The 23002-nt window shown below is 42.7% G+C and overlaps 1 protein-coding gene across 1 annotated transcript; it reads left to right on the forward strand.

The window, feature by feature from the left end:
• The first annotated feature begins 859 nt into the window (after window positions 1-859).
• Window positions 860-21524, forward strand: CCDC174 (coiled-coil domain containing 174). Its single transcript, XM_063114329.1, has 11 exons — window positions 860-974; window positions 3003-3107; window positions 3858-3958; window positions 7964-8022; window positions 9987-10164; window positions 13070-13165; window positions 14193-14335; window positions 14818-14912; window positions 15349-15481; window positions 17278-17430; window positions 20922-21524. Exons 1-11 carry the CDS (start codon window positions 933-935, stop codon window positions 21218-21220), a joined length of 1404 nt encoding a protein of 467 aa, XP_062970399.1. The 5' UTR covers window positions 860-932; the 3' UTR covers window positions 21221-21524.
• Window positions 21525-23002: the final 1478 nt, after the last annotated feature.

Consider the following 23002-nt stretch of genomic DNA (forward strand, 5'->3'; position numbering starts at 1 on the left):
AAGGGCAGGGACAGGGAAAAGGGCTGTAGCAAGCAATTTATTCTCTAGTGTGTAATTCCCTCCCCCCACTTCCTCATTGGCTGAGTACTACCAGGTGCACAATCCTCCCGATGGCTAAAATTTATTACCCCCTTGCAATGCAAAGGATTCATTCGTCTGGGGGCTCAGGACAAACCTGCAAAAAAGGCCTGCTTAAGCCCTGTGAAGGGAGAAACACCAGGGAATGAAGAAAACAATGGGGGCTGCTAGTAACTAATTACCATCTCAAGGAGAGCCATAACTGTTCGAAGAAAACAATAGGGGCTAGTAACTAATTACCATCTCAATAAAACACCCTCAGATAAGTCATTTCTAAAACTGAATCCCCTACATTATTTTCTTAGTTATTATTACGGTTATTTCTACTAAAATTAATATAATAGTCCACACCTCGTATGCTCTTGTGAGAATTAACCAATTAACGTCTGAGAAGTCCCAGGCACTAGGTCCTCAAATGGTATTTACATTTTTCCAGTCCTACTAATAATCCGTTTCTTTTCACTATGGAGAAGACGGCGTTCACTCGCCCTCCCCAAGATGGCGTCACCTCGTCCCCCATCCAATCCGCTCACTCAAGATGGCGCCTATTGCAATAAAGCCGTATCAGCCCTTCTCAAGATGGCGCCTACGCTAGTCCTTGATACCTTCCGCCCTCTTCAAGATGACCTTAGCAGTTAGCTGCAACCCTCGGCGTCCCCTTGACCTTTCCAAAAAATGGTAGCTGACGCAACATGCACCCTGTTCTGACCTTCTCAAGATGGCGCCAAGATCGCAGACTCACGCATGCTCAGCGTCGCTGTCAAAGACGCTTCCGGTCGCGCGGGAGGCAGGTGTGGGAGGCCTGCGCGGACTTGGGAAGCGTCTGTGTGGGGCCGGGACGGTCCGGCGCGACCATGGACCGGAGGAAGAAGCCTTTGGATGTCACGGCCTCCTCGGTGAGTGAGGGTGTGAGATGACACTACGGGTTCCTGGTTCTCGATCTAGTCTGTTTCTTCATCCGGGGACCCGGGCCTGACCTCTTCCCTTCAGCAGGAATCCTGCCCTGGCTCTTGTCCTCCCGCTGGGGACCCAGGCCCGCTTTCTCACTTGCAGGACCCTGACCCGGCGTCCTCTCTGGGTTTGCGCCTCTCCGGGCCGGCCTCCCCACCGCAGGGACTCGGGCGCCGCCAGCCTGGTCTTCCTGCAGGCGGGGAGGGGGTGCGCTGCCCGGGAGCTGTGAGGTCTGACGACTTGTAAGCAGTTTTGTTAAAGTAGCTGCTCAGGAAGAAAACTTGCTCTGGGCACGTTGATTGTGCCCACACTTGGTATGCACTCTCTCTGAATCCTCCCAGCTGCTTTAGCAAGTGAGGTAGGCGCTGTTCATATCCTCTTTTTGTAGGTGATGAAATCGAGGCTCAGAAAGGTGAAGTAGCTTTCCCCAGCTTACATACAGAATTCTAGCTGAAGACCGGCCAGCCACCAGAAAAGAAACAAAAGAATTCTTAGTGATAGAAACCAGCTCACTCAGTCTGGTTGCCTTTTCCATTACATCAGGGCAAATTGCCTAACCTTTTATTTAATCTTGAATTTACTGCGGATTATTAGGATGCAAAGGGAGTACAAGGAAAACATCTACATGTTCCAATATTTGAATACCTTTTCTTCATCTAATACTGAAAGTTGGTACTGGTTACTAAGGTTGAGGATCAGGAACCAAAAAGCTATAAATACTAAAGTCAACCTATCCTGACAAGTTAAGATTAGCAATAATTATAATAGGAATACTACCTGGGTATTGATAATCTTCTGAGCATCTTGCTTTTAAAACTCAAAAGTAGTTGGAGAATAGGAAAATGTAGGGCTGGAAAGTTGATGCGGTTAAGAAGGCTTAGAAGAAAGGGTGAACGTTTTTCATTTGTTTTTAAGAATTTAGAATATTAGATCCTAGAATGAAACTGCCCTTTGCGTTATTAAAATCTAAGGTTACTTTTAAATTGATTTCTTCCAAAGTAGAAATCATTGAACTTAGTCATTTTTATTTGCCATAGAAGTCAGTTCATGATAAATATTATTTACAAATGTTCATGTGTGTAAGCGGCTGTACGTGAACCTTTAAAGGGGAAACTGTCATTATACCCTTTACTGCAGAAGGACAGTGGTGTGACTGATACAGCTGAGGGAAAGGCACAGATATTCACCCAACTGCCCCGTGCCCTCACCCTGGCCGCCTTTTCCATTCTTGAACCGTGTGATTCTGCTAAACGCACAGTTTCTAAAACAGACTAAATCAGACTTGGAGTGTTCTTGTCATTCACTCAGTCTACTTTATTTCTAGCTGTTGAAATCTTGCCCATCTTTTAAGGCTCAGCTCAAAGCTTTCTCCAATCACTCTGGACAGAAAGAAATGCTCCCTCATCTGAACTCTTATGCTACTTTTCTTCCACTGTAAAGTCATTTATTACATTTGTTACATTTTTCTGGTACTGTAAGTTACCTGGCTGTTTGAGGCAGGAAGTATGTCTAATTCATGTTTGTATCTTCCTGTTCAATGTTGTGTCATGCACATACTGGATGCTCAGATAGTTGCTGAACAAAGATAGAAATAATAAATTGTTGTGATAATTAAATGAGATTACAATATGAAAGGGTGCCAGTCATAGGGAAGGTGCTTAATTATGTTAGTTGAATCTGAATCTAAAACATGCAGTCTTCATTTATTTACTTTTCTGTATCACTCTCCCCTTGCCCAGAGGAAAGCCATGAGTGTTGAAAGTTAGAGTAGAAATGCATTTCAATAGAGATGGGATAAAATATGACCTAATTTAATTTTGTACTGGATTCTACATTTAAAGATTTAATCTTGTGTCCATTTAGAGGAACTTGAAATCTTGGTTTGAGAATCACAATGACATAGAAATCCAATCACCTGCTAGAATTAATTAAAATGTTTTTGTTTACTTACTGTTTTTTTTTTTATTTCCTAGTTAGTAGATCTTAAGGCCGAACTCTTCCGAAAACAAGAAGAATTCAAACAAGAAAAACTTCTAAAAGATTCTGGAGTTTTGGGAAAACCAAAAACAGCTAATAAGGTAAAAATAAAATCTAATGATCTCCATCAATTCCAAACATGGGAGAATTATGCCGTACTTAAGTTGTTTGAAAGTTTAGTGGTGTCTGCTGTATATAAATGTTAAGGAAAAATTCCTGTCCTGTATTTGAACATCTGCATGAAATATTTCAAATATTAAGATAGAAATTAGTAAGGTTAGTACAAAGCACATTATAATGCTCTAATTCTTTAGCACTTCTTTTGGAAAAGTACTTGCTATTAATAAGTAGATTGTTTACATTCTCATGGAAGATTATATGGTTATATAAGTGTTACAAATCCAGAGATAAACAACTGGATAATATAGAAACATAGCAGAAAATATTAGGATCTTTAGGAGTTGCGAATGATTTTTCAGTTTTGTAGGTAATGATATCTGCTATATGTATTACTAATTCTTGTAATAGGTACATTTTTATTAAATTCTTGAATTAAGTTGTAATGATTCAGGAGATAAAAGGTAGTTAAAGAAGTAACTCTATGCAGTTGCATAAAGAAATTCATTATACAATTTAGCGCTTTTTTCCCCCCAGCTCCAACTTTGCTGTGTACAGCCAGTCTATTAGTAGGACGTAGATTAGCTGTCAGAAGATCTAGTTATCTCCACTGATTTATGATTTATAAGATCTGATGATCTCCTTTTTTTTTTTTTTTCCCCTGAAACACCAGTAGAGATTTCTTTTCTGCAATCATGGGGGGTTCTGTTTTGTCTTTTTAAATTATTCTCCAGAAACCAAGTATCTGGAGCAAACAGAATGCAGGAGTTTCAAATCGAGCTGAGAAGGATGCTGAACAGAAGATTGAGGAACAGAAGACTTTAGACAAAGCAAGGTAAAATGAAGTTGTGATAAATGTAGTTACTTTGAGCCTACCTAAGCAAAGAAATGAAAGTTCAAATTTTACTTTTTGTTTGTTTTTGGCAGCTGGCCAGTACAGGGAAAACTTTACTTTTCAATTTAGAATTTTGATTTTTAGCATACTTCTAGCCCAATACTCTATAAATATAAAATATAAATTCTCTAAAAATAATATAATTTACAGATGTCATCTGTAGTTTTATGAGAAGATAAGACATAGCCTCATTTTAAAAGATGAAACAGAGTCCCACTTTGAGCCTCTGTTAGGCACTAAGATCACCAACAAATTCTTAAGAAGTGTTCTCATGGTGTGGTTCTGGGCTAGGTGGTATAACACTAGCATTTAGAAACCCTAAATTTTTCCCCCAACTTTTTATTTGGAAAACTTCAAACCAACAGAATAATTGGAAGGAGGGTACAATGAGCCTTCGAATATTCTACCTAAATTCACCAGTTAAGATCTCGCCACATTTGCTTTCTATCTCTCTCTCCCGCCCCTTTTTTTCTCTCCCTCTCTTTCACACATATATGTATACATGTATATGTGTGTGTGTAAAGAGAGAGAATGTTAGGCATCCTGGTACTTTACCTCTAAATATTTTAGCATACATCTTCTAAGAACAAGGACATTTTCCTATGTAAACACAGCATTGCTATCATACCCAAGAAATTTAGCACTAATAAAATAGTACTATCTATTATGTGGTTCATACTCAGATTTTACCAATTCTTTCAGTACAATTGTGTTCTTTAGAGTTTTTTTTAACTTCAATCGAAAATTCAATCAAGATTACACAAAGATTGCATTTATTTGTCAAATCTCTTTCGTCCCCTTTAATCTAGAACAATTCCCTTGCCTTTTTGTTGTCTGTTACACCATTGACATTTTTGAAGGGTCCAAGCCAGTTGTTTCTACAACTTCTGACAATCTGATTAGAAGAACATTAAATGTTTTTGGTAAGAATACTACGTAGGTGACCGTGTGTCTTTCCCTTTGAATCACAGCAGGAGGCTCAGGATGTCAGTTTGAGTCATTGTTGGTGATAATAAGTTTGATCACTTGGTTAAGGTAGGTCTGCTAGATTCTCCACTGTAGAGGTGCCGTTCCCCGTCAGTAGTTAGTAGTAATCCAAGGAGGGAAACTTTGAGACTGTGTGACTATCCTGTTCACACATTTCCATGCAATGGTTTGTCATCATTGATGAGACTCACCCCTTATCAATTATTACGTAGATGGTTTCAAAATGGTGATTTTTCTAATTCTGTCATTTTGTCTGTATTATTTTTTTCATTTTGCTTTTTAGCTGACACTCTTCTGTAAAGAAGAGACAGTATCACCCTCGACTCAGAGAGAATCCTAGGTTCAAATGTCTGTCATGACTGCCACGTGTGCTTCTGGACACACTGCCTAACATAAACTCTGCATTTGCACACCGTGGTTGCTAAGCTTGCTCAGCTCTTAGGTCTGAAAAGGCAGAATATTAGCCTGTTTGGGTGCTTGTTTTTCTTAGTGTTTGACCTGTCCCCAAGAGACATGAGACTTACTTAAAGATATATTAATTTTTAAGACAGCTTTCTCCCTACTGGACATATTCTCAGAATTTAAGTTTTGTCAAAAGGTGCTATAATCTTTTATTATTTTACTCTGTATATCAGAGTTTTCCTTGGCTGTGCTTTTTCTGTGCAGCACCTTTCACATAGTACTTTGGTTTCACTGTGCTTGGGAGGAGTCAAGTCTGCTCACGGTCTGCAGAACATTTGTCTCTCTCCAGAGCTCAGAACAGGCGAGGACAGTCCCAGGCTTCTCCCAGAAGGTGGAAGGCCGTGGGCAAATTACTTATCCATTAAGACTCTATCTGTGAAGTGAGGCAATTAATACTGAGCTCATGTAATCCTTCAGGGGATTAAAGGAAATACATAGTGTCTGACACATAGCAAGGCTGCAGGTTAAGTGTCCCCAACCCTTGCACTCTGAATTCCATTTTTCTTACCCAACTGAAAAACTGTTCTTTAGAGACGCTAATGACATCCTCATCTACTAAATCCAGCGGCCATTTCTCTGACATCTTTCTTGATCTTGATTTTTCCCTGCCATCTGCAAACTTGTTATACTGCCCCAAATCTTATCCTTCCATGTGCTCTTCGTGTCCCTGTCTGTCTCTCTGTCTTCATTGTATACTGCTCTCTCCTTGCTCAGCACCCTCTGCCTCACTGGTATCTCCTTCTTGAACGTGTCAAGCTAATTTCCACTTAACCTTTCCTCTGCCTGACTTGCCTCCCTGTCCCTGCCCTTCAAGTCCTCCCATGGTTGGCCACTTCTTGCTGTGCGAGCCTTAGCTCAGTCGTCACCTTCAGAGATTTTCCCTGACTATCTTATCTAAATTAGCGTCCCACCCAGTTACTCTATCCTGACACCTGTTGTTTAGTGTTTTGCTTTTTAAAAATTTTTAAAGTTTTCTTTTTATTAAGACAGTAGAGTTTGCGATGACACAGCTTGTTTCATTAAGACCCCTCCAAAATAGAGCAACGTAACCCATCAGAAGCCCAGCGTGACTGAGTGGCCCACTGAGCACCGCACTAGCCCGATACCACGGTCCTGCGAGTGGTGCCTGCCTTTGCTTTCTCCATGGCACTCCTCACGTCTGAGACCCTGCCCATTGATTGATTTATCATCTCTCTCCCTCTCTAGAATGGAAACTTTGTGAAAGCTGGGACTTTGCCTTGTTCCTCTGAGTCCTCAGCACCTAAAATAGTAACTGGCACATAGGAGGCTTGCAATAAGTACTTACTGAATGGGTGTGTAAAATAAAAGAGAGATCTTTCTGACACTGATGAAGTTCCCATGAGTGACGATGTGCTTTATATGTGTTATCTAACTACTGTTCGTGACAACCCTAAGAAGCAGTGGTGTTTTCTTTTTTGTTTTTTTCATCTATCTGTGTGGGAACTGAGGCACAGAAAGGTTAAGTAACTCGTTCAAGAGCACAGAGCCATGTGACACAGGGCCTTTGTAACCTCTGGATGCCATTAGAAATGAAATTGTCTGGGCCAAGCCCGTGGCGCACTCGGGAGAGTGCGGCACTGGGAGCGCGGTGACGCTCCCGCCGCGGGTTTGGATCCTATGTGGGAATGGCCGGTGCACTCACTGGCTGAGTGCCGATCACGAAAAAGACAAAAAAAAAAGAAATGAAATTGTCTGTTATGATTAAGTGTGCTCATTCACAGGAGAAAACTCAGATGACCTCTTTGGGGCTTCTCTTTACCATCATTAAGTATTTCTAGTCCTCTTACCCAATCTGTGCCCACTAAAAAATAAATGTCACTAGAGTTAATGTGAGCAGAGAGACTGTTTTGTTGGAATTCCAGAGTAAATGTTAATTTTTTACTAGCTATGTGTCATGAATAAATTATTTATGCTCATATGCAACAGACTTTGTCTTATTTTTAACTTTCTTTATAAGAAGTTGGTCTTGAGATCCCTTAAAGAAGCTTAATAATAAGCCATGGATGTGTGGGGACCCCTGTCTAAAAACAGCAGTGCGAAGAGTTTTGCATTGAATATGGTGATCGTTTCGGAAGGTTGCAAATAGAAAATGTTTTGTTTAGACATATCTCTCTTTTGACATGTAATTTAAGTTGCATATGGCAGTTAAATTAAGTTGTTGGAATCATAGCTCAGTTCATTTATTCATTCACCAAATACTGATTGAGCACCTACTGTGCACCAGGTATTGTTTTAGGCACTGGGACACAGTAATGAACAAGAGAAACATGGGCCTAACTTTCCTGGAGCTTCTGTTTTAGTTGGCAGAGCAGATGTGGTAGGTCTGAGGATCTCCTCAGGGTGGTGTGGTCAGTTGTTGTCACATTGTTAGACAGAGCCTCTTGAAAGGTGGTGGCTGTCAGCCTGAGGATGGGAGAGCCTCACCAGGAGGGACAGTTGAAAGACCATTTCTCATACTTGTCTTTTTTCTCCTAGGGAAAAATTGGAAGAAAAAGCCAAACTGTATGAAAAAATGACTAAAGGAGACTTTATAGGTAAATGTAATGATTTATTTATACTTCATTCTCTATAATTCTTACAGCCCTTTGGTATTATATTATTTGTTAAAGTAACTGTAAGAATAAGGTGAAATTTTACAAATCAAATTGATTACTTTCTGCAACTGCACAGAGACGAGAAAATCAGCAGTGATTTACTGATTGCCCAGTGGGTGCCGGGCAGTGTGTTAGGTGCTGTGAGGTGACAGACAGTGGAAGCCAGATTTCCTGCCTCTGCCCTTGTGGTGGGTGTCATCAGGTGAAGAACATGGCACAGAACAAAGCGCAGTCAAGAAGCATGGTCTGAGAGGCCACAGTAACGTGCAGCTGCAGCTCTGCTTTTAAACAAGGCTGGGTGGAGTTATGGTTATATCAGGCTGCTTGGGTAATTTTACCTTTCTACCTATTTTTTCTCCTTTTTCCATGTTTTTCTGATGTGCTTATAATTACTTAAAAAAAAAAAATCCCTCTTTCCTTTTACTCACCAGAAAAAAACCCCCAATCCACAATTAGACAAGAGTAAGAGAGTTGTATGAGGCAGTACACATTTCATTGCCAAGGGCAGGGAAAGTAAACATGTGGTCAAGGAAGTCTTTTTGGAGAAGGTGGGCCCTGATATGGGCCTTAAGGATTTGGAGAGCTGGAGACAGGGATTCCGTAGGGGGAGAATGGTGAGAGTGGATCAGCACAGGGAGGGGAGGGCCAGGGCTCAGCATGGCTGCCTAGCCTGGCCTAGCATGGCTGGGGCCTGGGCAGCAGGAGAGAGGTGGGGATGGCCCTGGGTCACTGGCTGCCTCTTCCCAGACAGCGGGGCCACTTCCTTGCATGGCAGGGAGCCCAGCATAGGACAGTCAGACACTCGACAAAGCAAGGAGCTGTGTTCCTAGCTGAAGAAAGCGTATTCCTGAAGAGGTGGTAGGGCAGCCATCTACCAGGAGGCCTGCCTCGCACGTGGTATTGTAACCGAGCCCTGGGAGAGGAGATCTCTTTCCCATTCAATGTATTTTGTGGCTTTTTAAAACAAATTTATTTTGTTAATTTCTCTTGATTCACATTTTACTTGTATTGTGAATATAGAAATCCAAAGGAGTGTGGATGTGGAGATCTACTTTTGTCAAAGCCTCAGGCCCACCTCCTGATAGGCAAATTGGACCTGCTTGTTTGGGCAGGTTACATTTTGGAGCCTCAGTCTGGGGGGATGATACCACCACCCAGTAATGTATATTAAATTCAGCATGGTGAAACTTCATGCACACATTATTTGTGAATACAGGAGCTATCCTGGTTTAAATTAAAGTCATGGATTGCTGTTTAACTTTCAGTGTGTGTTTTAGCTCCTCTAGTAGATCATAATCCCTGAGGTCAGATAGTATCTTATACATCTCTGTGTGCCCTGCATAGTCTGTCCAGGGCTCCATGCCTTGCTTGAGAGTGGTGTTCATTAGCTTGAAAAGAACTCAGATGACGTTTTACCAGTACTGTGTCCTTTAAAACACTTACCATAGCACAACAATGTAATTAGGGTAAAGTGGTCCAGCCCACACAATTAGAGATGTATATTATACCAATAGCAGAAAATCTGACGACATGAGAGGTGCAGTTCTGCTTCAGCATCATGTAATTGGCTGGATGAGTCGCTTAAAACCAAATGGTCACGTTATCTTAAAATGTCATTCTGAGATGGCATTGCTCACTCAGGTAGTGTATTGATAAGACAACTGAAAACCTTCGGCTTTTAAAAGAGTTTTTGGTGTGGTATATGTTTCCTATGGCCTGTTTACAGCTTTCCTGTTGGGTTCCCAGGTGGCTGTGTCTTTGCCCATGTTCCAGGGGTGGAGGCGTCAAGTCGTGGACCATCAGGGCAATGAGCTGCCCGCGATGAATGTGACTGTTCCTGTCATTTCCATGCTTGGTTTTCTTCTTTGATATTAAGTATCTGAAAATGGATTTTTATGTCCTAGATGAAGAAGTGGAAGATATGTACCTCGTGGATTTCACACAGAAGATCATAGACAAGCGCAAAGAAATGGAGGCATCTGGTGCCAACAGAGATTCTCGAAAGGCAGGAGAAAGGAATGATGAAGAAGAAAGTCTTCTTGAAGGAGATATACCTCCTCCCCAAGACTCCAGTGAAGAATGGTTGGTGGTATTGTGGTTTAGATCAGAGTAATAGCCTCAGACATGCACTGACTTTTTGAGAGTGATTTTGTTTGATTGTTGTCAAACCATTTCTTCTTCTTCCTGGGTATTCTGTCTTTTGAGACCCCTCTGTAAGAGAGATTGGATTAGGCTGTTATAGATGTAAAAACAGTAGCTCTAATGAAGAAATCATAATTACAAACAATGACTGAGCTTCTGCTGTGTGCCACGCACTGTGCCCGGCCCGGGGGTGCTGTTCTGGCTCACCAATGTGAGAGGTCTTTTAGGGCAAGCATGTTCCTTTGTTAGCTGTGCTGCTGCCTTACCCATGTTCTTGTCCAACATCGTGGAGAGTCATCTTCAAGGAAGTTGTGAGCTCTGTTTCCAGCAAAAAGAAGCTGGCAGAGTTGGCACAGTAAGCCTTACTCTGGCTGTGATGTTTTCTGGCTGGGCAGTATGGACATTGTGGGCGCTGGACTGCTCCAACTCCACCTTTATTGTGTGACCTTGGTCAAGTACATCCTCTCTGAGGCTCATTTTCCTAATCTGTCAGATAGAGATTATAATGCTTCATTCCCGTGATTGTTTGCTCTTAAAGTCCCTTCAGGAAGTAAGAGTATCCTGGGCTACCCACGAAACTGCTGTCTGTGGAGTATAAGCAGGCATTTTGTAAACTTTTATAATTAAAATTTTTCTGAATTTTAGCTATATGTAGATGAACAATGGAGGAACCAAACTAGTTTTTTCCTTATAAAGAGACCAATATGTCAATAAGTAAAGAGATCAGAATGAAAATTCTGTTGTAATGATTTTCTCTACCTAAGACATTGTTACTAAGAAACTTGTTCAGCAGTGCTTAAAATTGCTTAGAGATGTAGTGATGCTCTGACAATTTCCTGGGGATGACACTGCCTTCACACCCTCCTGCTTGGGGAGCCCACCCACCCTCCCTTCAAGGCTCAAAGGTCCTCATCATGGGGGGTATTTTTTAGGAACTGATCAGGACTGTTTGCAGCATTTCTTCACCTTTTGTCAGCCTTTGGCCCTGTGGGCAGTCATTTATGAGCAAAAGAGAGCAGTCCCAGCTACTGGGGCTGACAGAGAACCCACCTCTTCATACGGATGAGGGTGTCCACATTGGTCCAGATTTAACATTCTCATTGGGATACAACTAGTGTCTTACCTACCTTCTAAAAAACTTATGTCTGAAATAGTTGGCTGTCATTTGGGGTAGGTATCTGGCTTCTAAGCTGTAAGGAACCAAAAGAGAAGAATCTGCAGTCTCTTCCATCGGTGCCTTTCTTCATCACTCTGATCTAAGTGACTACTCCCCATCTGAGCTTGGGTAGCCCTCAAAATACTTCCTGCTCTTTGGGTCTTACCTTTTTTTTTATTATTGACACATACCAGACCTCATTACCAGAAAGAAATCTGAGGCAGACGTTTGGTAGTCCTTATGTCCTGCCTAATGTGGTTAGTAAGCATTTTGTGGGCATGCTTTTTGAAGGTGGCATGATGGCTAGCTCTCCTTGGGTTGCCCCCAGTTCCTTGAGAAGACTGTTCCTGGAGGGGTTGCTCCATGAGTGGGTGCTGATTAGATGGAGCAGTTGCTGCCCACCGTCTTGCCACTTCTGTTTTGGCAGGATCTGTGTGTTTTGGAGGCCTCTCCAGAAACAGAATCGTCTATGATTACTTTTCATAGCAGAAATCTCATCTCCAATGTCTTTTAAAAATCTTTTGCTTATTAATGCCTGTATGATTACAAGCGATTTGCCAGTGATTTGAAGAGTTTGGAGGGCAATTGAAGGTGTCACATGCCACCATATGGTGAAAGAAGACGCACTGCAAGCAGTTCTGACACTTTTTTCGTTTTAAATTAAGCTCCAGAATTGTAACCACTTGTAAAATCCTTTCGGTAGTTAAATTCCAGGTGGTGGAAAATCTTTCTGCAAAAATACTGTAAATAATTACACAGACCATCTGGCTAGATCATTTTCTTCCCCCATTCATTAAAAAAAGAAAAAGAGTGGGGGGAGAAAAACTATTTTCTGCAGTTGAAGGTTTTATTTCTTGTGATAATCAGCTTTAGGGCTGTAGTAATGGATTCCCAAATGTTCCATTTTTAAATCACAGGCTAACAGTTGAAATTAGCTTGCTTGAGAGGAACAAAGTTGCTAGCAGAACAGAGCTCCATGCATGCTGGTTCTGACCTTGAACTGGTCCACTAGCTGATGCTTATTGGCCCCTCACCACAGTTAAAGCTCCTGCTAAGGCTGTAGGAGATTCCCTGCCCATAATTTAAAAATCTGTTGCATCATAATGAAGTCAGAATACTTCATTTTGCCTTTCTGTCTGCCTTCTGTCATCCCTGTCTCTCCCTACTGTCTAGTTTGGGCAAAGATGAGGAAGGAAGTATGTTGTTGGGCTTCCTCCTAGTTAGTTACATTAAGATACTTCTAATTCATTGAGAAGAATTATAACAATTAGAAGAAATGAGGGAAAGAATAAAAAGTCAGACTTGAGAAGACTATGAGGAAAAGAGCAAGTTGAGAATCTTGGGGAAAAAGCAAAGTTTTTAAGATGCTGATAGAATATTTGGAATTGTTTAAACTAGTTTAGATTCTTAGATGTTACAGCACAATTCTGTGACTTATCTTTGAAATCGGAGACATAAATGATCAATTATTTTCTACAGCTTCTAGATAGAAGATTTTAAAAAGGGCACAATGAGCTTATCATGTGTCAGCTTTAGAAAGGATGTTCCTATCAGTGGCAGCGGTCTTTCAGGTTGAAGGTTCCTGGTGCTGAGGCCAGTGCTCCTTCTTCACTCTACGTCAGCTCCCTGACTTAGGGACCTGCACGTCTTGCATAAAGGCTTCTTCACGTCTTCTCACTTTCATTTCAGGGTGGATTATGTGGACTCCTTAGGGCGATCCCGGCGCTGCATGAGAAAGGATTTGCCACATCTGCTGGAGATGGATAAAAGTCTTCAGGGGAGACTGTAAGTGTGTGATATGCAGAGTTTTGCCCCACTCTGAAATGCAGCCACAGGGATTGTTTTGTGGGAGAGGCTGTTTTATAATTAATTATCTTTGTCATTCTAGTAAGGAGATCTTTTTTGATGTATAAAAATATTTATTGAAGTACTTTTTAGTAGTTAGCATGTACACACACACATAATCTATGCTCAGAGAACAACTGAATGGTTGGTCATTCATATTGTGAGTAGAGCTATATTTATTTAGAAGGATGTCTCATTATTGAGTAACAAATATGGAATGAAGCCCAAACCAACAAATCAGCCTTTGTGGTAAGAGAGGTTTCAGAATATATGCTTGGTTATCCCACAGGCAGGTGGGGCCAAGGAGGTAGTTAGCTTGTTTACTTTTTCTTTATGCGCCTTTGACTTTTTGAAGTAAGGGCTTTATAACTAGACTTTTTTTTCTGTGGGCTCTAAGACAGACTTAAGAGATAACTTGGTAAAACATCCCAGGGAATAAAATTTCTCTTACCATGGGCAGCTGATATGTGAAAAGTGCTGGGAGAAGCTCCACCTAGACCATGACCTCCAGGTTCAGGCATCTCGTGGCCAGCCTGAGCCGGGCACAGGGGAGAGCAGAAACCTCGAGCCTCTCGGGGTTTAGCCATCCATGAGGACGGGAGGCACTGCTGGGGCTGCAGTGTCAGGCAGCTTCCATGTCCCTGGACAAGTGATCATCCAGGAAGGCCCCGAGTTCTTCCTCCCTGCCTGGGCCACCCCCCACCTGTTCAGCCCACGACCAAGGTGGGAAGGAAAGTTATTGGTCTCAAGTGCGGAGGCAGGATTCCGTTATGCTAATGTAACAAGTCTGGTGCTTGAGTAAGAAAGAAGAAAATTATTCTATCGATTTTCCAGTGGGTCAGAAACCTCTGTAGGGAGCTCTCTTTATCAAATAGTGTTGCTTCTTCATGATCCAACTGACTGAACTTAAGCATTGATATCTCATAGTCCTTATCTAATGATAGTTTTTGCTCTATTTCCCTACTAGTTTCATTAGTCCTGCTAATGAAAAAACCCTGTTATCTGAAGACATGAGAAAAGAACTTCAGCGCCAGCAATGGGAGGAAGAAGAAAGGGAGGCTCTGGAAAGGCCGATGGGGCCCGTGCATTATGAAGACATCCGGGAAAACGGTATGATTATTTTTTTGCAGCTTTTTAAATCATTTTTGTAATCTTGAACTCATGGCAGGCATAAAGGGAAGTATTCATAAAGCAACAGCTCTTACATAGAAGTAAAAGATTCTGCTTTGGAAATTGAAAATATCCCCTTTGTTCACTTCATAGCCTAAAAAGTACTTATGTTGGGAATAGCTTCCTAACAGAGGGTCTGTCATCCCGAGCATTCACTCCCCAAGAGAGCTGGAGATAGCCCGTGGTTGAAAATTAATGAGTCTTTGCAACGTTTATCACTTGGCAGACAAGATGAAAACTAGTTATAACTTTTGTTTGTTTGTTTGTTTAGCTGCTTGCTTTGTTTTTTTGTTTTATGTTTTTTGTTTTAACTTGTGCGAAATATCACTGTTTGTTTTTTGCTTTGGTAGGATATTTGGCTTGAGCATAGTTTACTGATCAGGGAAATCTAATCTTTTGGATAATTTTGACTTTTATTTCAGAGGCCCGGCAACTTGGTGTTGGTTATTTTGCCTTTGCCAGAGACAAAGAGTTGAGAAACAAACAAATGAAAACTTTAGAGATGCTGCGTGAACAGGTACAGATTCATTTCAAAGCTGGTGCTAAGGAGTTGAGCAGTTGGTTTCGTGTTGCATCACACTGCAAAAGAATCTAGTAAATTCATTAGATATCAAAATTGATATTTAAAATGATGTTGTAGGTTGCATAAAGATAACTGCCATGCTGTTTTAGTGCTTCAGTCTTTAAAATTATAACTGCTTAGAAGGAGCCTGTGTAACTTTGATATTTTAAATCTGGTTTCAAATATGGTACTTTTGAGATGGCCTGGGTAAGACATCAGAGGGCTCATGTAAGAGTGCTTCATTCTGAAGGTCTGAACAATAGCTTCTTAGAGGTGGCATGAAAATTCATCACTTAGTCTATTTTTAGAAAAAAATTATTTCATCCTTTTGAACAGAAATATTGTGTGTTTGGCTTCAAGCAAGTAATTTTCTAATTTTCTTTCTGTTCAGACAACGGATCAGAGAACAAAACGAGAAAACATAAAGGAAAAGCGAAAGGCTATGTTAGAAGCAAGGCTTGCCAAACTTCGACAAAAAAAGATGAAAAAACCAAAAGAAGATGGAGCAGAAGAAGAAAATAGAGGTATATAATGGCTCATATTTCTGAACTTCAAAAGGGAAAATTTTAGTTCATTGAAGTCTCACTAATAGGACTAGCAATATGGAAATTAGCCATTTAGTTTTATGTCTAAGCAAGGGGTGTACCTTTGAGGTACTGCCAGGAGCAGTTTTTATAACCAAAGTGATGTGGAATGACACTCCAGTATTTTTAGGCTATAGACAAGGACATTAATGAACAGTACATTGGGTTCTTCTCAGAAGAGCACAGTTTAGTTACTGAAACTTGGAGAAAAGATATTTTAAGATAAAGTTTAGTTGTGCACATGTACATTAAGTCTGAAAGTTTTTTGTTATGGCTGTAATTTTTATTGGTTATTATGTATTTGTTTTTTTAAAAAAAACAAATATATTCACAAAGTCAGGAAGTAAAGAATTTAGGTATATGTCTATAGACAGCTTACCAAAGCTTACCAAAGAACTTTGCTCCAGAAGTTGATGATTTGGAATTTGGATCACATTTTCCCATGGAAACTGTTAACTGCTGTGGTCAGACTAACTTACTGTGTGAGTTATGGTAGTGTAAGCTAACTGCCATGACAAAGAGACCCCTACGTAGAATGGCATACACAAGATAGAAGTCTTGTTTAGACAGACAAATGAAAGATAGAGAAATACTATTTTCACACTTCAGAGGTGGGTGGGTGGGTATCCAGGGCAGGTTAGTAGCCCTGCCACAGATTGTCACCCAGTCCCAGGCCTCCTCCTGGGAGGCCTGGGACTGGGTGTTTTTGCCATTCCCTAGAGTGTTGCTCTCATCTGCACAGTGGAAGCTTGCTCCCCAGTGCTGCTTTGTGATCCAGCCCAGGGGACGGGGGAGGGACTTCCTTTTTACATGACCTACACGTTTTCATCCCAGTGGCCAGAGCTCAGTCCCATGGGCCACTCCTAGCTGCAGGGCAAGCCGGGAAATGGCCTCTCCAGTGAAGTGACCATGTACCCAACTGACACTTGGGGTGTTCGATTACCAAGAGGAACAAGGGGAGTGTGGGGGAGTGTGGGTGTTAAGGGACATTTAGAAGCCCCTACGGCTGTCACAAAAGCCGTATGCTAAGCCATGGGCCATTTTCTAACCTCTGAATAAAACTTCAATTTAGGTTTGAAAAGAGATTAGAAACTTTTAGGAATTTGAAAAGCATTTGTTTAGTTTCATGTTAAATGCCTTCCGTATAGCATTTTAAGCTCTGCATATTGTTCTTCTGTTTTTGTTCTGTATCTTGAACATGTGTCATTTCCACATGATGTGAAATGTTGCCACAGCATTTTAACAAAGTCCATTTTCTTTTAAATTTTTAAAACATGGCCAAAATTGAACAGCCTACACCAGGCTCCAGCTCTTCATGACCTTGACTCTTCTTGCTTTGTCTGAGATTACTTTAGTTGAAGAATTTGGGGATTACTGGTCCTTGTTTGGGGAAACAGTGACATATGGGGAGCACAGAGACTTTGAAATCCATCCAGCCTGGGTTTTGAACCCTGGTTCTTATCACTTGCTACCAGTGTGGAGTTTCTGAGCTTAATTTTCTTCATCTATGAAATGGGGATAAAATGGAAGCACTGAATTTATTACGGTTGTTACAAGAAGTAAATGACCTATTGCATACAAAATACTTAAATAACCTGCTGACTGGGACGTGGTACATGCTCCATAACTTCTGGTTATTACTTTTACTTTCAGGGTTAGCATGTTCTTTTTTTTTTTTTTTTTTTAATGGCTTTAAGCTTTATTATAACGATGTCTTATTCCCTTACAAAAAATAGATGGAGATGTTATTGAGCCTTTGTCACTGGAACCAGAGGCTTTGCTTACTCCACATACTGTGGCTCAGACTAGCAAAGTAGAGGTCATTGTCCAAGAGAGGAAGGACACCAAGCCTGGAGTGCCACATGTGCGGGAGTGGGACCGAGGAAAAGGTAAGGGAGGTGGACTCCACACCTTACAACTTTCCAGCAGATGGGCCTTGCAAAGGGTCATTTTTGGTTCTCTTGACCAAAGTGTGATTCTGGTGAGTCTTAGTGGTTCTTTGAAGCTTAAGGAATTCTCCAGATCTTTGGTCTTGTTTCTTCTCCATAACCAGACCCTCGCTGTTCATAAACAGGAGAACTAGAAAATGTGATCACAGAGGACCAGAGTCTACAAAGGCATCATGTCAAAAGGATGATTTTTGTTGTAGTTGTTGTTGTTGTTATTTATTTATTTATTGGTTATGAATATTCGTGAGATACAAAGCTGATTGTCACCCCTCGTGCCCATGATATGAGGGCCAGATTCATACTGGCAGCATATCCATTACCGCAAATTGCATTTATACCCCGTGTCCCCCACCCCAACCTCCCTCTCCCTCCCCCTTTTCCCGCAATTCCATTTTTTTAATAAAATTTTATTTATTGAATCAAAATCGATGATACATATATTGGGGATTGAACATTGAGATATGTTGATCAAATCAATATTACTAGCATATATATTGTTACAAATTGTAATTATTCTTTATGCCCCTTGTCCAATCTCTCCCCCTCCCCCTCCCCCCTCTAGATTTCTTCTCTCCTTCTGAAAGAATAATGGTTACTCTGTTAATTTGTTGCCTAGATGAGCTGTCCAGTGCTGAGAGGTGTGTTCAGGTCCCCCAATATTATTGTAGAGCAGATGCTTCTTCTGTCACTCTGGAATGGGCTTTGTGGAGAGAGACATCCTATTCTTTTCTTTGGTCTCTGCTGGTGACTCCCCGTTTGTCAATGCACTCCAGAGGCTGGTGGACCATCTGTGTGGAAGTTGTGGCATCTAGCCACTTTCGTGGCAGCTGTGGTTATTGTGGTGGCTGTGGTGGGCTACCCACATGGAGGTGATGTTTTTGGCATGCTCTTTGGTGCTGGCAGTGTGCTTAGTTGTGGGGGGGTGTCCAGTCCCCAGCTCCATACCTCTGGACCCTGGGTGGGCCCCGAGGCACTGGCACAGTGTACCTGGCTGTGGGAGGGGGTTCTGGTCCCTTTCTCCATGCCTTAGGTCACCGGGTGGGCCCCAAGGTGCTGGCTTGGTGTACATGGTTGTGGGAGGGGGGTCCGGTCCCCTTCTTCATGCCCTGGGTCTCCAGGTGGGCCCTGAGGCGCTGGCATGGTGAGCCTGGTTGTGGGAGGGGGGGTCCAGTCCCTTTCTCCGTGCCCCGGGTCCCCAGGCAGGGCCCAGGTGCTGGCATGGCGTGCCTGATTTTGGAAGGGGTGTCTGGTCCCCTTTTTCATGCCTTGGGTCACCAGGCAGGCCCTGAGGCGCTGGTGTGGTGTGTCTGGTTGTGGAAGGGTGGTCCGGTCCCTTTCTCCATGCCCTGGATCCCCAGGAGGACCCCAAGGCGCTGGCATGGCATGCCTGTTGTTGGAGGGGGATCTGGTCCCCTGGGTGGGTCCCGAGGTGCTGGCATGGTGTGCCTGGTTGTGGGGAGAGTGGGGTCCAGTCTCCTACTCCATGCCTCTCCGGGCAGGCCCCGAGGTGCTGGCGTGGTTTGTCTGGATGCGGGAGTGGGGTCCAGTCCCTGGCTCCAAGCCTCCAGTTCCTAGGTAGGCCACAAGGTGCTGGTGGTGTGCCTGGTCCAGAACTAGTTTTTTGTCCTGTGCTTACTTCTAACATGGGGGAACTTCCTGTTGAAACCAGTACTTGAGCTCTGTGGTTAAGTTGCTGCTTTGCTGTTGTTTCCCTAGGGAAGGCTTTTTGTGCAGCTCATGGTTTAAAGTACTTATAGGTACTTCTGGCTCTCCAGAGACCCGGTGGATCTGGGTTGTGTAGAAACTCTGATCTGGGCTTGAGTTTTTTATCAAACTGCATCCCATGCAATTCTGCATTCCCGACCAGTCTCCTCTGAGTGGTCCTGTGCTGATTGGGGGGCAGGTCAGCTGTCCTTGCTGTGCCCCAGCGTTCCCCTGATGAGACTGTCTCCCCCACCACTCGTGCTCCAAACACTTCTCATGGGACAGGCCCTGCACTGGTCCCTTGTGATGACTCAACGGCCTCTGAATGGCTCCCTTTTTTCAGTTGTTCTGGCTCCTCACTCCTGGGTGGTTCCATGGGAACCCTGTTAGTGGTCTTGCTGTCCTGGGGTCTGGACAAGGCCCTCTTCTCCCCTGCTGCCTCCAAGTAACGCCATCTGAAGGGCACAGCTGCAGCTTCTGCTGGCTCCTGCTCCATGCGCTGATCAGCTCCAGTCTTAAAGCAGCCGCAGCCCGAAATGCTCAGAGCAGTTTTTGCTTTCTCTAATCGTGTTTTCTCCCACCTTCATGAACTCCGTAGGTCTTTCCTCCTCTTCTCCTGAGCTCCAGCAGCCCCAGCTTGGCTGATGTTACATTTTTATAGTTGTAAATTGGTTGATTTGTGGGAGAGAGTACGCTGAGAACTGTCTATTCCGCCACCTTAACTGGAAATTGATCTTTTTTTTTTTTTTTTTTTTTTAGAAGCAATTGGGGGAAGTTTTAAATTCATGTGGTTTTACAGCTTTGGAATGCCTTTTCTCAGGAACCACTTTTAAAGTATTATGAAGGTTTAGTGTTATGATGTACTCTGTGTTTTTGCAGTCTCTTTTATATTCTGTTGAAAATGGTCTGTATGCCAGTATTTTTTTTTTTTTTTTTTTTTCTGTGACCGGCACTCAGGCAGTGCACCGGCCATTCCCATATAGGATCCGAACCTGTGGCAGGAGCGTCGCCACGTTCCCAGCGCCGCACTCTCCCGAGTGCGCCACAGGCTCGGCCCTGTATGCCAGTATTTTAACCTGGATTCAGTTATGTTTCCTTTGGAGTATGCAAACTTTTCTGTACATTTTTTCTGTAAATTCACCATGGTGCCTACAGCAGTGGCCTCTCTTTGGAAGACCATGGTCTGTGCCTCTTGGAAATCATTTCGGTAGATCATTAGCTCTACGTGCTGTTCGAGCTGATAAGACCCAAAATAAGAGAAGTGTAAGAGCCACTGTTAGAAATGGAGGTGAAATTTCACATTAGATTTGGACAGGTCCCTTTTGTATCTTCCACAATTCAATAAAAGGACAAAATTTGTGTTTTGATGTGGAGTACCTACAACATTGTGTCAGTGATTTGAGTGTTTCATTTTTCTATATTTCACCCTCAAATGTAATTTTAGTGCCTTTTTGGCAGTGTCTCCGGAGCCTACTAGCCTTCTCAACAGAGCCTCCCTCAAATCTTTCCCCATCTGGAAGTAATCACTCCCTTTTCTTAGCCTGGTTTCTTATACTTTTGATTTAGGTATTTCCTATACCTCGTCATATAGTTTTGTTTTTGCTATCTTTGTTCTCCAGAGAATTTGAGGTGACTCTTAAGAAATATATATAACAGTTGAAAATAGTAACAGTAAATAAACTGATTCATTAATCATTTCTATTAATACTCTTTCTTATTTTCACTAGAATTTTCTTTTGGCTACTGGTCGAAGAGGCAGTCAGATCTCCGGGCAGAGAGAGATCCTGAGTTTGCCCCGCCATCAGATTACTTTGTGGGTCAAAGGAGAACTGGTTCTTTCAGTAACCAGACATGGAGCAGACCTGGACCAGCACAGAGTGACCCAAGGCAGCACTCTGGCCAGAGCCACGAACCCAGCTCTTCACATACGTCATCCCCTCCTGTCCCTGAAAGTTCACCACAAGTCCCACCGGTCACTTTTGAAACTCTGGATGATATGATCTCATATTATAAACAAGTGACATGAGCTTAAAAAGCGTTTCTAAGCTGGGTTTGTACTGTTGAAGGTGGAGTCCTCACCCAGAGAAGGAGAAATAACTTTAGGGACCGAGTTGCACCTTTTGTGCTCTGTCCTTTCCCTCGAAGGCACAGACTTCAGGTTGGATTCATCAGCAAAGAAGAAACTGAGTGATACTATGGGGACTCTCTTGGCCACTTGGCTGTTTATTTCTTTCTAACTGGTGTAGAGACATACTCATCTGAATTTACATGTGAGCTCTGACAGAGCAGGAATATTTATTCTGTAAAATTTTACAGTGAGGAGCTTGTGACCCTATCTGTTTCATACCCATTCCTACAACTTCCTCAGATGTAAGGGTTCTAGTCCATGCCTCTTGCAAATACTAGCATGCAGGTGACTATTCCAGGGATTCAGCCTCCATATCAGTTGATGGAGCATAGATCAAGAGGAATTTTTGCCTGTCAAACAGTGGCAAGTGAGGGGACGCTGTATGGGAGGCAAAGTGATCTAGTATCCAGGAGGACACTGAAATTGGTAGAATATTAAACTACCATATTTGAAATGATGAGGAAGACTGAGGAGTAGCCCTTCATAACACAGAAAGGTAGAAGTTGAAATTCCTTTTATTGTCATATTTTATTATCCTCACCCTTTGCACAGCGGGCCTTCGGTCAGTGTGTGTTGAATGATGGGATGTTAGGTGGAGGCCACTGGGCCTACTCAGAGACTGATGCTCCTTAGCTGTCATGGTTAGAGCTTTGTAGCTCATCCTGCCTACCTGTCACCCTCACTCTAGACCATCCTCCTCTTGGGAGCCTGATTTGGATCAGACTTGGGCCTGAGTAGAGCAGGAAGGTCCCTGTGTCTTTGTTAACAAGGGGAGGGATGGGTGGACATGGCGCCAGAACGATGGCACTGTGCCTAGGGACCCACTTGTCCTCTGCCTGCCACACTTCAGAGTATTCCCTGTACAGCTACAGACAAACAGTCAGGAGTTGGTCACCAGGCCCATTGGCTCCCACAGTTCCCCCCGGGCCAGAGAATCCTGTAAGAATGTGCTAGGTAAGTCTTTGAACTGCTGGGAAGGAGCGGAGTGAGGGAAGGAACCCGCCCTCCATGGGCCTCTGCGATGGCATCGTCTCTGGTCCACAGCACTGCAGAGTGGATGGAATGCCCCCGTTCTCATCACACGTGACACACTGGAGCATGGAGAGGGTCAATGACTGGTCCGAGGTCATGTGGCATCTTAAGTTGCATATCTGGGGCTTAATCACAATTTATATCTAACCTCCAAACTCATGTGTTTTCCAGTGCCCTTGGCTATCAGTCTTGTTGCCCCAGCTTCAAGCGGAATTTTTACAAACTTACCTCTAAACTCCATAGCAAGAGAAAATTTGCCAGTCCTATTAATGGTCATTCTGCCAGCCTAATCAAGCAAATACCTCTTTTAATAAATACACATTAAAACCAACTAACCCAGCTGCCTTATTGCAGAAATTGGCAAGCTGATGCTAAAATTCTTATGGAAATTCAAGGGACCCAGAATAGCCAAAACAGTCTTGAAAAGGAATGAAGTTGGAGAACTCACACTTTCTGATTTCAAGACTTACTACAAAGGTACAGCATTGAGACTGTGGTACTGACATAAGAACGGACATGTAGATCAATGGAATAGAGCTGAGAGTCCAGAAATAAACCCTTACATCTGTGGTCAGCTGATTTTTTACAGTGGTGCCAAGACCATCTAATGGGGAAAGAACAGTCTCTACAACAAGTGGTTCTGGGACA

Source organism: Cynocephalus volans, chromosome 11 (genome assembly GCF_027409185.1).
Source record: "Cynocephalus volans isolate mCynVol1 chromosome 11, mCynVol1.pri, whole genome shotgun sequence".
In the NCBI taxonomy this organism is placed as follows: domain Eukaryota; kingdom Metazoa; phylum Chordata; class Mammalia; order Dermoptera; family Cynocephalidae; genus Cynocephalus; species Cynocephalus volans.